Below are 13,440 nucleotides of genomic sequence, written 5' to 3'. Positions count from 1 at the left end.
GGCATTCACTGTACTAATCTTGCAGGACAGCTGCGTTAGGGGCGTCTTGGTCACCGGGCAGTGCTGTGAGTCGTTGCAGAAGATTTGGCTTGTCCTGAGCATGACGAAATTGGGCTCGCAAGATCTCCATGCGCGAGACAAGGCTATCGCCTGGGCCATGAGGCACCAAATGTCCAACTATGAGGCGGCAGTAGCGCTGCACTTCAACTACAGCACAAAGTTCCTCCAGCTGTTCAGGTAGGCATAGCGTCAAAACCAGGAGAAAGCTTCGTTAGAGCATGCGACATGATGTGTGGCTACAAGGCTGGCGCCACTGGGAGTGCCAGCACCAAGCACGCAACTCACCTCCAAAACAACCTCAAGAAAACCTTGGAAAATGAGGTGCTGGTGCTCCTGCTTTGAAGCTGACACAACGTACGTCGACAACACCCAAAGCGACCGCCGCTCGTCATCATCAATCTGAGGCGGGTCTATCTCAATGGCGGTGGAGTCGGCAGCGCCACATCGCCCCTGCAACTGCTGTAAACCCGCAAGCAAGAGATTGAGAAAACTTTGATCGGCGAGCGCAACTGCCAAGCTGGATTTGACGTCCTTTGAGCTGTGTGAGTCAGATGCATCGGTTGACCCTGTGCCACCATGCCAAAGAAGGCTAAGGAGACAAGAGTGCGCCAGCAGAGTTGCTTCAGACGGTCGCCCAGCCCGCACACTCAACAAATTGAGCAGAATATCCAGCGATGCTGTGGATGGTATGCACGCATTCGACGTGATGAGAAAAGACACAAAATAAGAGGGAATTTGGCCAACAACGTAGCATCATGATTCGACTGAACGTACGATTTGCGTGCAGGAGGGCCGTCGCACCACCCTGCTCCGTGACGCAGCGCAGACAGCGCAGTGTGGCCGAACGCAATGGATCGTCATCCGTTCGGGCCACGAGTTGCAACAGAATGGGCTCCAAACCCTCGGTCAGCAAAGCCGCGGCCAACTCTTCGCACCAGCCTATGGTGTGTTGGGTTGCGCGAGGACACGCGAATCACGGTCAAGTGGGCAAAATATTGCCTTTGCGCGACAGGCCGACGGGGAATTTCAAGAAGATGCAAGTCGTGGGTAAAGGCGCGCATCCTGAGACCAACCGAGAAAGGTTTGCAAACAAGCTTGTACCAGTTCGACCTGCTCCCGCAATGCGGCAGATTTGTCATCGTCAAAAAGGTCGACGTCTGAAAAGAGGTGGCCGTGTCCGTAGAGCTCCACGGCAACGCGAAAGGCACCCAGGCGCACCAAGCTATAAGCCGGACAAAGGCAAACAGATCTGAAAAGTTGCAGACAAGCCAGTTGCAAAAAAAAAAACAATGCTGCATGCCCACAAACCTTCGAATACGTGTGCTGTGGCTTGCGACGCGCTGCATAATTGCCGCAAACAGGTGGAGGTCCAGCATATCACCAGCAACCTCACCCAATGCCACTAAGCTGGTGATGGCGCCATTGTGAACGACATCATCACAGACGTCTTCCGCCTCAAACAGCTCGATGATATGAGCCACCAAGCCCGCCTTGTGGCCCTCGTCTAGGGAAGAGTCATGCGAGCCGGCGCCCCATGAGCTGGCTTCGCACGGTCCCAGACGCGGGCAAAGCAGGTCATACCTTCACACACGGCCAATACCTGAACCACATTGGTCAGACCTACTTGTTCAAACGCTTGACTGCGGATGTTCAGGTCTTTGTCGAAAAGACAGGCTTGCAAAAAGTCGGCTCCTATTCAAAACGGCACCGAAACCATTGAGAAGAACTTGACCCACTGAGATCCAGAGCTGACCCATTGCCTTGTGCAGAGAAAAACGAGGCCTGTACGAACCCAGTTGAAAAAGAATATTATCTCTCTGCATCAACGCGAGAACAGCCAGCAAGGTGTGGCTGTGAACCATTATGCGCAAGACATTTGCACCAGCTGGCAAACTCGTTGAGCTCGAATCCTCGGTCATGGTTTCAAGGTGTTGCGTCATGGCGCGCGCCACTAGTTCGCTAGCCGGGCCCTTGACGCTTCCAGAGCATATCAGTTGGCCTGCCAGTGGAAGCAACGTCGCAGCTGCTTCTACTGATAGAGTTGATCTTTGAGCCAAGAACTTTTCCAACAGTCCTTCGCAAAGCTGTGCGGAATGATGATGCAAGGCTTGTTCTTCACCCGTGCCACCTTCAAGCTCTTGCAAGCTACAAGTCAGAGGTGCGCCGGCCACGTAGCGCGGGCACACCAAGCCATACAACACTGGGGCAAGTGACGGAAGCAGAATCTCCAGTTGTGCTTCATTCTCCTCCACCATGGACAACAAGGCCTGTGCTCAAGGGCGATCAGGGATTTGGGTCGAGACAGGGTAGCTGATGAGCTTGGCAATAGCTCAGCGTCAAGGCAAGAATCGGGTAACAATTGTCGCCACGCGCGCAAACGTACCTGTGCGGTGCGACCATGCAACTCAGGCGTGGGCATCGGAGCAAGGCCCTTGAACAAAGGCTTGAGCTGAGTCGCAGCTTGAGCGTGACCAATCTGCAAACAGAAAGGGTGAGTTCTTGCTGGCGTGCAGAGACATCACCATCATGGCTCTCTCTCTCTCTCTCTCTCTCTCTCTCTCTCTCTCTCTCTCTCTCTCTCTCTCTCTCTCTCTCTCTCTCTCTCTCTCTCTCTCTCTCTCTCTCTTTCTCTCACTGTCTGAAGATTCAAACGGAGTCAGGCGTACCCAGTGCAACAGCATTGTGAGGTAGAGGGCCGCGACCCCCACAAAACCACGGTTGATGAGGAGGCGGCTGGTGGGACCTTCGCTCTCGGAAGCTGGCTCCATGAGCTGTGCGCCAAATGCAGCAAGTTCACATGCGTCCTTCAGCAATAATTGTCTGCCGGCCCGGTAGTCGCCAAAGTGGGAGAGGACAGGGCACCACCAAAATAAAAGGTGAGGGATACGCATGAAACGATGATCAGCAGCGGTGTATTGAGAGCGGTCGAATGAGTGATTGTGTCACCCGGTGACGTACTCATCGCTCTTAATAGCTGGAAGTGCGCGAAAACGCCAGAGCTGACCCATGCCATGAATCAGCGCGCCCGCCACCCAAGTCCATATTTCACGGTTGGCAGAGGCGCGGAGTGACCACACATGTGTTAAACACACGCGCAGCACCGGTAGTGGCAGCTGCTCAGACTCGATGAGGAGGGTGACAAACCGCCCAATCTATGGCATGGAGTTTCCAGGACAGGGTTGACTCGAAGCAACAGCAGCACTCTTGGCAGGAGGGGAGGCCAATACGGCACACAGAATTTGACACGGCGTACTTTGTAGGCAAACGAACTCGTGACGTTGGAGCGTGAAATGGACAGCAGTCGATCAAGGGCAGGTTGCTGTACCAGCTTGGCAGTCTAAGTCATGGACCAAAGCACACCACGAAGATCAAAATTTCCACGAATATGTGCGACCTGAAGCAATGCCGCACCTGAGGTTGCTCAGAAAGAAGAGTCGATAAGACGTCCAGGCTACGGTAGATGAGCGCAGTGTCGGGGTTGTGGACGTCAAGAACACTGAAGATGGCATGAGCTAAGGTGGGATCCGCACACACGTCCATATCGTCTGGATGCTGACTGAGCGCGTTAACAAAGACCTCGGCCACCCGTATATGCTCTTGCGGCGCAAAAGCGGGTAGCGCTCGCAAGAGGATATCATAGCCATCGTGAATTCGAAAAGAGGGTCCAAATTCTGGCACACGCGAGAGCAACAGAAGAAGTTCGAGGGGCGCTGATACTTGGTGGGCTGCAATGCATTGCAATAGATTAGACATGGCTTCGCTGCGCAAGATCTGACTCGCGTTGCCCGGCTCGCCCGCCAGCTGGGTCAACACGCGGACAGTGGCCAGCACAAGGTTGTTGTGCGACAAAGTGAGCACGTCGATCAACGTGGGCAGAATGTCCGTGTGCAAAAGGGTGTCTTGCACCGTGTCGTCCACATCCAAGTGACGGACAACCCGTTGCAAGAATTGCGATGCCCATTTCAAGTTGGGATCAGAGGAGCCAATTCCCTTCAATGACCTCACCAACAACGCAAGCAAGGCCGCAAAGCCAGAAGCTGCCAAAACTTGGCGAAACACGCGCGGCGCTTGCTGCATAGAGATCGACAGAGGGGCACAAAAGACATGAATAAATATGGTCAACACGAATTTGGAGCAGTCTTGCAAAGGCACGCAGCACACCTCCGCGGCAAGAAGAGCCAAAGCCCAAATGTCTGTGGCGGCTGTTTGTCGTTGGTCCAATGTCGGGCGGAAGCGGTGATCTGCGGACTGCGCTTCTCGCAAGGCTGCCAGCAAAACCTGGAACAAGTCATCCTTGGCTGCCAGCAATAACCAGTCGGGCAAGCTGGAAAGGGCGCGGCCGACCGTGGGGATTAGAGAAAACAAAGTGACGGGCCCAAACGTGGAGACGGGGCTATCCTTGCTCTGTGCTTACTGGAAGAGGTAGACGGTGGCTTGCACCAGCAGCAGGGAACCATGCGTGTCTCGCAATAGCCTGAAACAATAAATTTGGCCATCAGAAGACGAGGGCAACCCATCTGGTGCTGCTTTAAAGCCCTGGCAACATTTTTGGAGGCATTGTCGAGCAACGTACTTGGCAAAACGGGTGTACAATTGACCAGCCAGTTGCCGGTCGGTCTGTGTCACGTTGTGCTGGGATAGGAGTTGCACAAGATGTTGGCCAACACGAGTCACTTCAACACGAGTTTCGGCATGCAAAAGTCGCTCCGCGGTTTCGCGCCAAGGTAAGGCCTCCAGCTGGGCCTGGTGTTCGGCGTTCCAGAGACGCTCATCGAGCTGCTGTTGGAGTTGTAGATTTCGAGCACGCTCAAGCTCGAGTTCCTGCTGCAGTGCTTCAACCTCGGCTGTCTGTGCAGCTTGGTAGGCCTGGCTTTCTGCCTCATGACGGAGCACCAGAGCCCGCACGTCCACCTCACGCTCCATCGTGAGCAGCTCTAGCTCCTCACTCAAATGCTGTGCGCGACGTTCAGCCTCCATTTTGGCCTTGACCTGTGTGCGCAGCGCTTTCAAGGCGGTTTCCGCCTCCAGCTTGGCCTGTTGGAGCTGCGTGCGCAGGGTTTGAAGCTGTTCAGAAAGCGCAAGAGTTTCCTGAAGGTGCTGCTCTTCGATTTCTAGCAAGCGGTCATCGGAGTTGTTGGCATCAAGGCGGTAGAAGGCTAGTTCCTCGTCCTCCTCGTCAAGCTCGTCGATCAGCGATGCAGCACCAAGCGGCTGGAAATGAGGATCTGGTGAAGTGGGTCCACTGTGATCCGCTTCATCAGAAGAGTCCGGGGGGGAATGGTCCGAGCTGTGGATCTGAGTACCCGCATCAACCTTCGTAGCATTGCGGCCCGGCTCGGACAACGGCGGCGTAGTTGGTGAAAATGACTGGGACTGCGGCGGTGATATTGATGGCACACCGGTCGACCACTGCTGCATGGCAGAGTATTCCAGTTCAGGCCGAGGTGCATGATCCTCACGGGTGCAATCCCTGGCTAGATTGCCAAGATTGTCGAGAGCAAAGTCGGTAATGCCGACTTGAGCCAACACGGCTTCCTCCTGTCGAAAGGCTTCCACAGTTTGTCGGATGAGGCGCCGTTTACGATCCACATCCACGCCCAAGGCTTGAGAAAGCTCGTCTCGAAAGGCCGCATACTCGGCAGGACTGGCTGGTAGCTCAGACCGCGTCTGTGAGAGATCAGGGCGAGAGAAGAGCGCGGGCCACGGAATGAGCCGAGCGGGTGGCATCATACATATCCTTCGAATGGAAGGTGACGGCCCCACTCACCTGACAAGTGGTGCGAACCAACGCCACAAGATCACGATCACTGGGCAGCGCCATCCCTACTTTACAGTGATGCACACACGGCCGCGCTGCCACCCGAACGCGGCGCCAGCGCTGCCACCACCGAACGACCGGAGACTATGCTCGGAAGCAACAGAGTGTGTGTGTGTGTGTGTGTGTGTGTGTGTGTGTGTGTGTTGTGTTGTGTGAACGAGCACTCAAAATGATGACAAATAATCATACAACACATTTGTTACAGTCACCGAGGGTATTTGTTACCTTTGGACATTTGTTACCAAAAATAAATTTTTTTTCCGTTCATTTTTCCCTCTGTTGGAGGCTGGAGCTGTCTGGCAAGGAAGATAAACGGCAGCGCCCTGGTGGCCACTCGATCAATCTTCATAAATCAAAAGGTGGGATACATTTTTTACCCCATTAACTATGGTTGAGCCAGTTTTCGAATGCTCATCTCCTTGGATTCCGCTGATATGTGGCTGCCATTTCGGGTCATCCCACCTCGGCTGGCAGACAGCCGCCATGCGGCATCGCCGGGGTAAACAGGCATGTACAGGGGTTGCAACGGCCGGGCATGATGAAAGCCGGGTTTGTCAAGGATATCGGTGCGCCTTGGAGTTGAAAACCGCTTCACTGTGTGACTCTTTGGTGTTGGAACGTTGACATTTCCCGGCATACAGCTGACAGTGGTATTTGTGCCTATAGGCCGAGCGTCGAGCCAAGGCAGATCGTGTATCCCAACTCCTACGTCAGCTCACGGCGAGTTCGATGACTTCCATTGAAATTCAGCAGTATTTAGAGGTTGATGGCCTTCGTCAATTGACGCGTTAACAACTTGGCAGCCTGGTCAACCCTCTTACGAGCGCCAGTGCCCGAAGGGGGCGCCCCAATCGATCCGACGGGCTTCTGAAGCTGTACGGTATCACCAGAGCCAATCTTGTGGCTGCGCAACGGCGGAGACAGCGAGGCATCCAACCTCATGACGGCAGGCGGATTCTTCTGGCGCATGAGCGTGTAGCTTTGACAAACTGGCTAGAGACCTGCAGTGAGAAGCGTGCGTGTAAGAGCCGTGGCATGATCGTGGAGGTTGTGTGCGAGCTTCTTGAGATTCGTCGCAGTGCCCGAGAGGACGCACTCAATACGAATAGCGAATTGCTTGATCGGACTCCCACACTCAGCTCTGCTGAGCTTGCTCTTCTTGCTCGTCATCAAGAGGCCGAAAGCTCGGACAACCCCATGAGCCAGGCGCGTTTGAGCAATGACTGGTTTCGAGGATTGGAGTCCGACTCGAACATTTATCTTACCACCGCGGTGACTCAGAATCCAGCAAGAGTAACAGCCGCAACAGCCGAGGCTTGTACACGACATTTTTCGAGTCTTGACGAGCTCTTGGCAGACCTTGACTTCGTTCATCGCTCAGGGCGTCATGCTGGCATGATCAAAACCAACTGTAAGTTGACTTTCCTAGACAGCGCGAGCGCTGCTGCCTGTCTACGTCTGCATGTGCTGCAAACATACTTTTGTATCCTCCTGATGCATGTCTGTTCTTATTCATGCCGGCCCCAGGTCTTGGCCGTATCTTATCCGTGGATGAGATGCCTGGTCTCCGTGCCGGATTCACAAGGAATGTCAAGGTGTATTCCTCAGCCGACCGAACTGTAGATCAAGGGTGTCTTCCCGGACGAACCTACAATGAGACGATCACGCTGGTTCTCAGCATTGCAATGGATGGGACCGTGTTGCCGCCAATGGTGATTCATGCAAATCGTGGTCTTGGAGGAGACGAGGTTGGGCCGGCACACCTCCCCGAATCAATCACGGGCAACCCAGACTATTCGCATTTTTTTTGCTGTTCAACGAAAAGTGGTTGGATCAATCGCCACCTCTTCGTTGCCTTTTGTCGACGAATCAGATCTTTTCTCGGGCATACCGAGCCCATTATTCTGCTTTCGGATGGACACAGCACCCGCATGTCGCTTGCAGTCACCAACTACCTTCGCTCGATCAACATTTTTTTATTTTTGATCCCCCCGAATACGAGCCATTGCCTATCCCCGAATGATCAATGGCATCAACATATCAATCGGACACGTATTTCTTATACACTGCGCCATTCACGGCAGCTAGTTGGAGAGGCAGCCACCCTCGACGAGGAATTGTGTGCTCTTTATTTTGCCATCCACTTTCAAAGCAGTCAAGTCAAACGGATACAGGCTGCCTTCCGCCATGCAGGCATTACGCGCTTGGAGCGAGCTGTTAGACACATGAAGAACCAACCCTCACACGTTGAACCCGAGGATACAGCAGTGACGCCTCCCCAAAGCCCGGCAAGCACGCCATCTGGTTCAAGCACTCCGAGGTCAAACACAACGCCGCAGCCACTGGTACGGGTTTAGGACGCCAATTGGAGTCTTGATGAAGGCCGGGCGCACTTCGATCGTCTGGCTGCGAGTTTTTCGCGCCTTGAAGAGCGTCATCAAGATATGATTCGCTCAACGCCGCGTCAGCGCCACCTACTCGATCGCATCACGCCTCAAGAGCGGTCACGACGGCGACGTGCCCCCATTTTTGGGCCAATGTCATCGGGGCCAAGCGCCGCAGATCTCGAAGGGCGTGAGCGGCGCCGTGTTCATCTTCATGCGTCGAGGGAACGACGAGCAGCAAGAGTGGCAAATGAAGCTGATCTACGTGCTGCTTTAAACGTACAACGCATCACGATTGCCAACCTGAAAAGCTTCTGTCGATCGCATTGCCTCGGCACGGCTGGCAGCCGTGCCGAGCTCATCGCACGCACAAGGACACAACTCGAGCTCCCACAGCCCCCAACCACTCCCTCATCGCCAGGCAGGCCAGCTGGGGAGGTATTCGAGCCTTTGGCAACCCCTTTGGCGCAGATTGAGTCCCGAGAGGACGCCGAGCTCACCCCCATGCCTGCGTCTCCGCCGCGTGATGACCGAAATTCACCTCCCTCAGATTCAACCCCGCCCACTCTTACAGCAGCATCAGCAGCACCTTCTCTTGACCAAATCGTTGAAGAGGAGCCTCAAGAACCTATTGCGCGTGTCGGAGGTCACTTTGCAGACTCCGATCTCCAGTTTTGGCTCCGAGACTATACCTCTCAAACTCAACCATTTCAGGACGCAACGAGCCTCGAATCAAACGCGCCAGCCGCGCCTCTGGCCTGCTCAAATACAGACCAGAACGAGATTGATTTGCTCATCAGGGCTTGCGACGAGAGTACCAAAAAGTACAAGGCGTATATCGACTCACTGATTGCACTAGAGCCCCATACTTCCACGTCTTAAAAATAACACGAATTGAAGCTTATTTATTACAACCGCCACCACTGCACGAAAACCCACTTTTCTACTGACTTTTCTTGCCCTACCTAATTGAGCATCTTTGAAAAGCTGGTTGCCCAAGCCTCCCTGCACCACTGTCCCCGATGGACGAGAAACGTCGTGTATCAAGTTCTCACAAGTTCCAGAGCAGGCACGTCCTATAGAAGAAACAAAACAATAATATAACTCTTGATGTAGGGCAGCTACACTCACAAAATGGCATCTCATAGATTTAACAGATCTGCGCGGTTCGAATCATCCCAATTGGGCTGAGATCTGACCACAATCAACGCCGACTGCCATCGAACAAATCACCCCTATGAGGTGCGACCTCCTCTCCAACAACCATTTTTGACAACATTTGAAAAATTTATTTTTGGTAACAAATGTCCAAAGGTAACAAATACATTGTTGTCTATGGACTGGCGTTGATGGACTGTCTGTGCGGACCGCTGTGGTCAGATCAGGTCGTATCGTGTGGTGATAAATTTGAGATGGTACGATTCAATCGGCGGGTTGACAGAAGAAGCAAAAGGTCATGGGCATGGGTAGAGAGGTGTCAAGTCACAAATGGACGGGTGGGGCGGGAGGCATATACGGACAGAACCCGACACCGTCTTTTTTAAACAAGTGAGGGAAGGCGAAGCAACCCCCTTGAACATGGCCTTTGGGCTTTGACGGTCAGAGTGGGAGGGGTTGAAGAGGACAGAGACCCAAAAAAAAAAAAAACATCTGTTCTGCTTAGTCCACACGTACCCACATGCCATTCTTGGGGCACACGGGCACGATCGAAGGATGGCGCTCGCCACATGACTCATCGCGTGGCGTAAGCTTGAAACGCAGCATGAGCAGCGCCATGACGATGCGCGCCTCGAGAAGGGCCAAATGCTGTCCGAGGCAATTGCGAGGACCCTGGATAAAGGGCATGAAGGCATACAAGTCAAAGGGTTCATCGAAGCGCTCTGGGCGGTAGGTCATGGGATCCTTCCACGTTTCGGGGTTGTCGTGCGCCGAGCGCAGGCTAATGAGGATGCGCGTGCCGGCTGGCACGACGTGGCCATCAAGCACGTCATCTTCGACCGTCACGCGGGCCACCACAGGCACGAGCGAATAAAAGCGAAGCGTCTCCTAAAGGGATGTCGGTTGAGCCCGGCCGGTGTGAGACAGGCCTGCAACCGACGAAGTTTGCGGTGCTTGCTTGAATCGGGCCATGACTGCAGAGATCGATTTCAACACCAACCTTGAGCACGTTCATGGTGTACTGAAGACCCTTGAGCTGTTCATTTGCAGGCAGCGGGGTCTTGGTGAACTTGTCGGCCCCCTCGGCATCAGCGGCGATACCCGTACCGAAGACGGCCCTGGAATTGCCAGATATACCCGAGGTGAGATTGCACGTGTGAGCCTTGAGTAGCCTGAGGCAGCATCCACTGGCACGCGTAGCAGATGGACTGCTCTCTTGGAGCAGGAGCAACAACGTACTGGGCTTCCTGAATAAACTTTTCCCGAACTTCTGGGTGGCGATGGAGCTCGTAGCAGGCCCAGGTCATCATGGCTGCCGAGGTCTCGTGGCCTGCCATGATGAAGGTCTTGATCTCATCACGAAGCTGCAAGACGGTGCCTTCACCCCAGGTTGCCGGGTCAATGTCAGCCATGATGACCTCAAGAATGTCCTTATCGTCCTCGTTGGTGCCAGCGGCCACAGCAGCCTGGCGGTCGGCCCAGCGCTTGCGGATGAGGTTGCATAGATAGTTGTTGAGCTCGTGAAGGGTGCGGTTGTAGTGGAACCAGCCTGGGTGGGGATTCACAAGGCAATGCGGTGCGTGGGATTAAACATGGGCTAGTGCAGGAAGGGGCAGCTGAGCGCGGGCGCGACTGCGAACCTGGTGTGGGAATGTAAGCACGATAGGGCTCCCAGACACGGCGGTTGGCTTCCTCCATAATGGGAAGATAGAGATCGGGAAAAACACGCGACGATTCCTCGGGGCTGAGGCTGAGAATAAGTTCACCAATGACCTGCAGAGTCAAGACGCGAAACTAGACGATCGGGCGGTGGGTCATGGCAGGACGGTTGATCAGCCCAAGCGGAAAGGCCGGGGTGGGGGTGCAGCGGAGACTTTCAAACTAGGGAGCAAGGAGGAGGGGCGTATGTGCATCAGGGTGGCAATCGTCAAGCATACCTCCTCGGCAATCTCAATATACTCGCCGGTGCCACGAATGGCCTCGAGCTTTTCGCTGAGACGATCGATGGCCCGCTTGGCCACGGGCTAAGCGGTCCACGGGATTGAGCGTGAGTGCAAAACGGACGCTCATGATTGATTGACGGCCAGGCGATGATGAGTCCGGTCGATGGCGAGGCGAGGCGAGGCAAAGCAAGGCAAGGCAACTGACCATGGTCTCTTCCAAAATGTCAATGCGTAGGGCATGGCTCAGGAGGGTGCGCTGCTTCTTCCATAAGGCACCGTTGCTGCTCACGAGGCCGCTGCCGAGAATATCCATAAAAGTCTTAAAGGCAAAGTCCACATCTTTGGGGTAGTTGTGAAGCTTGCTGTTCATGATTTGGCGAAGATGACGGGGCTTGTACACGAGCAGGGAGTTTTCTCCCATGACGTTGGCCTTGAGCAGATCAGCGCCAGTAGTTTCAAACCAAGAGTGAAAGACGTCCCAGGGAGTTCCAATAAGCAAGGCCCAGGTATGGCCCACAATGGGCAGCCACTGTGGGGCGCGCTGGACGTTGCGCAAAGCAAACTTGATGCGCAATTGGTGCAGCTGATGTGGTATGGCCATGCAGGGGCAAGGGCGAGCAAGAATAAATGAGCGCGGCCGGGTCTTGTCTTGGACGGGGTACAAGAACGGAACAGATGCGAGACATACCTGGTGCATGACGATGCGCGCCACGATAAAGGCTGCGGGGGTGACAACGGCCAGTTTGGCTGGGGTCAGCGCCTGCCAGTTGGCGGGCACATGGCGAAGAAGCCAAGGTGGAAGGATGGTAGCAGCCTGCAGGACCACGCGATGGAAGGCCCAGTCGAGGCCTTGATGAGCCAGGTCCATGGCTTGGTTGGCGGCTGCAGCAGCCATGATGTTGAGGCCAACACAAGAGCCCGGCGCAACGACGGAGAGTGAAGGAAATCGGACGGCGGCAAACGCAAAGCCGGCTCTACAAAGGCCATTATCACAAGAAGAATTGTGAGCTCTTCAAGATGATGGCAGGGTCCAAGGAAAACCAGTTTGTTTTGTACAAACAGGTGGTGGTAGTGCGCATGGATTTGTGCGGCGGCAGGCGCAGGTGAGGTGGTGCGCATGGATTTGTGCGGCGGCAAGCGCAGGTGAGGTGGCAGGCGCCTCGGCACGCGTGTTGGCACACAGGAAGGAGCAACGGAACATCACCCGCCACACACACACACACACAGGCTGGGCAATCTGCCAAGACTAAGGCGAAAAAACAAACGGGAACCGTAGAGCTGACAACATCCAGGCTTTCCGCTTTTCGCGCGAAAGCAGCCAGCGCAGCAGCCAGCAGAGGCACGGAGGCACAGAGGCACGGTGGCAAGCGGATCAACAGCGCGCCACTTCACGACACATTGTATTCTGAGGCAATAGGGCGGGGCGCATGCCGTTGTCATCGTGTAGGTAGAAAGAAGACGAGCGCCTCGCCTGTTGTGCTGTGCTATGCTGTGTTGTGCTGTGTTGTGCTGTGCCGTGCTGTGCCGTGCTGTGCTGTGCCGTGCTGTGCCGTGCTGTGCTGGCATGACCCTGTGCCCTTCTCCCCCGCCCTGCCAAGGGCATGGCCGGCAATACCTCGCTCAAATCGCTGGCAGCTGGAAGTGACATGTGATGGTCTCAACTCTCTCTCTCTCTCTCTTGCTCTCTCTCTCTCGCTCTCGCTCTCTCTCCTTATGCGCGATAGAGAAAGTGTGACCAGAAGCAGACTTCGGGCCTTGGAACGCGCTTGGTACGCCGTGGTAACCACTTGGGTTACGCTTGGGTGATGCTTGGTAGTTCTCCGCTGTGCAGGTATTACATCACAGCAAACAGGCAAACATGCTCGATCAGCTGATTCTCATTCGCCCAGCCCAACTATATTTAGATGCGCGCTTGCATATGGGTTGAGCGACTACCTTGAAAATGTCAGATTCTACCGGTGATTTGTCAGCATGCCGGGTCCGGAGCCTGGCGGGCACATGTACCGGCCGCGCACACCACACAAGCTGCGATCAATCTCGAATGGCTCACCCGGTGAGAAGAAGAGAGACAGCAGGT

At 54.7% G+C, this 13,440-nt stretch overlaps 3 protein-coding genes across 3 annotated transcripts; 1 reads left to right on the top strand and 2 right to left on the bottom strand.

Moving 5' to 3' along the window:
• Window positions 1–13: 13 nt before the first annotated feature.
• MONBRDRAFT_9778 (uncharacterized protein) lies at window positions 14–5,881 on the bottom strand (the record flags this gene model as incomplete). Its single annotated transcript, XM_001747436.1, has 11 exons — window positions 14–229; window positions 346–737; window positions 835–999; window positions 1,134–1,309; window positions 1,369–1,564; window positions 1,642–1,752; window positions 1,814–2,327; window positions 2,444–2,536; window positions 3,472–4,384; window positions 4,475–5,727; window positions 5,828–5,881. The coding sequence occupies 11 exons, from the start codon at window positions 5,879–5,881 to the stop codon at window positions 14–16; spliced, it is 4,083 nt and encodes a 1,360-aa protein (XP_001747488.1).
• A 1,032-nt stretch (window positions 5,882–6,913) lies between these two features.
• MONBRDRAFT_9777 (uncharacterized protein) lies at window positions 6,914–9,144 on the top strand (the record flags this gene model as incomplete). Its single annotated transcript, XM_001747523.1, has 3 exons — window positions 6,914–7,289; window positions 7,406–7,626; window positions 8,236–9,144. 3 exons carry the CDS (start codon window positions 6,914–6,916, stop codon window positions 9,142–9,144), a joined length of 1,506 nt encoding a protein of 501 aa, XP_001747575.1.
• Window positions 9,145–9,652: 508 nt separating this feature from the next.
• MONBRDRAFT_33214 (uncharacterized protein) lies at window positions 9,653–12,993 on the bottom strand. The gene is made up of 8 exons (XM_001747435.1): window positions 12,979–12,993; window positions 12,052–12,337; window positions 11,569–11,946; window positions 11,358–11,444; window positions 11,061–11,214; window positions 10,660–10,969; window positions 10,421–10,538; window positions 9,653–10,308 (listed from the first exon to the last, which is right to left on the bottom strand). Exons 2-8 carry the CDS (start codon window positions 12,256–12,258, stop codon window positions 9,922–9,924), a joined length of 1,641 nt encoding a protein of 546 aa, XP_001747487.1. The 5' UTR covers window positions 12,259–12,337; window positions 12,979–12,993; the 3' UTR covers window positions 9,653–9,921.
• Window positions 12,994–13,440: the final 447 nt, after the last annotated feature.

Source organism: Monosiga brevicollis, genomic scaffold (genome assembly GCF_000002865.3).
Source record: "Monosiga brevicollis MX1 MONBRscaffold_17 genomic scaffold, whole genome shotgun sequence".
NCBI lineage: Eukaryota > Choanoflagellata > Craspedida > Salpingoecidae > Monosiga > Monosiga brevicollis.
Note: the sequence above shows the minus strand (reverse complement) of the source record. Positions and strands in the feature narration are given on the sequence as shown.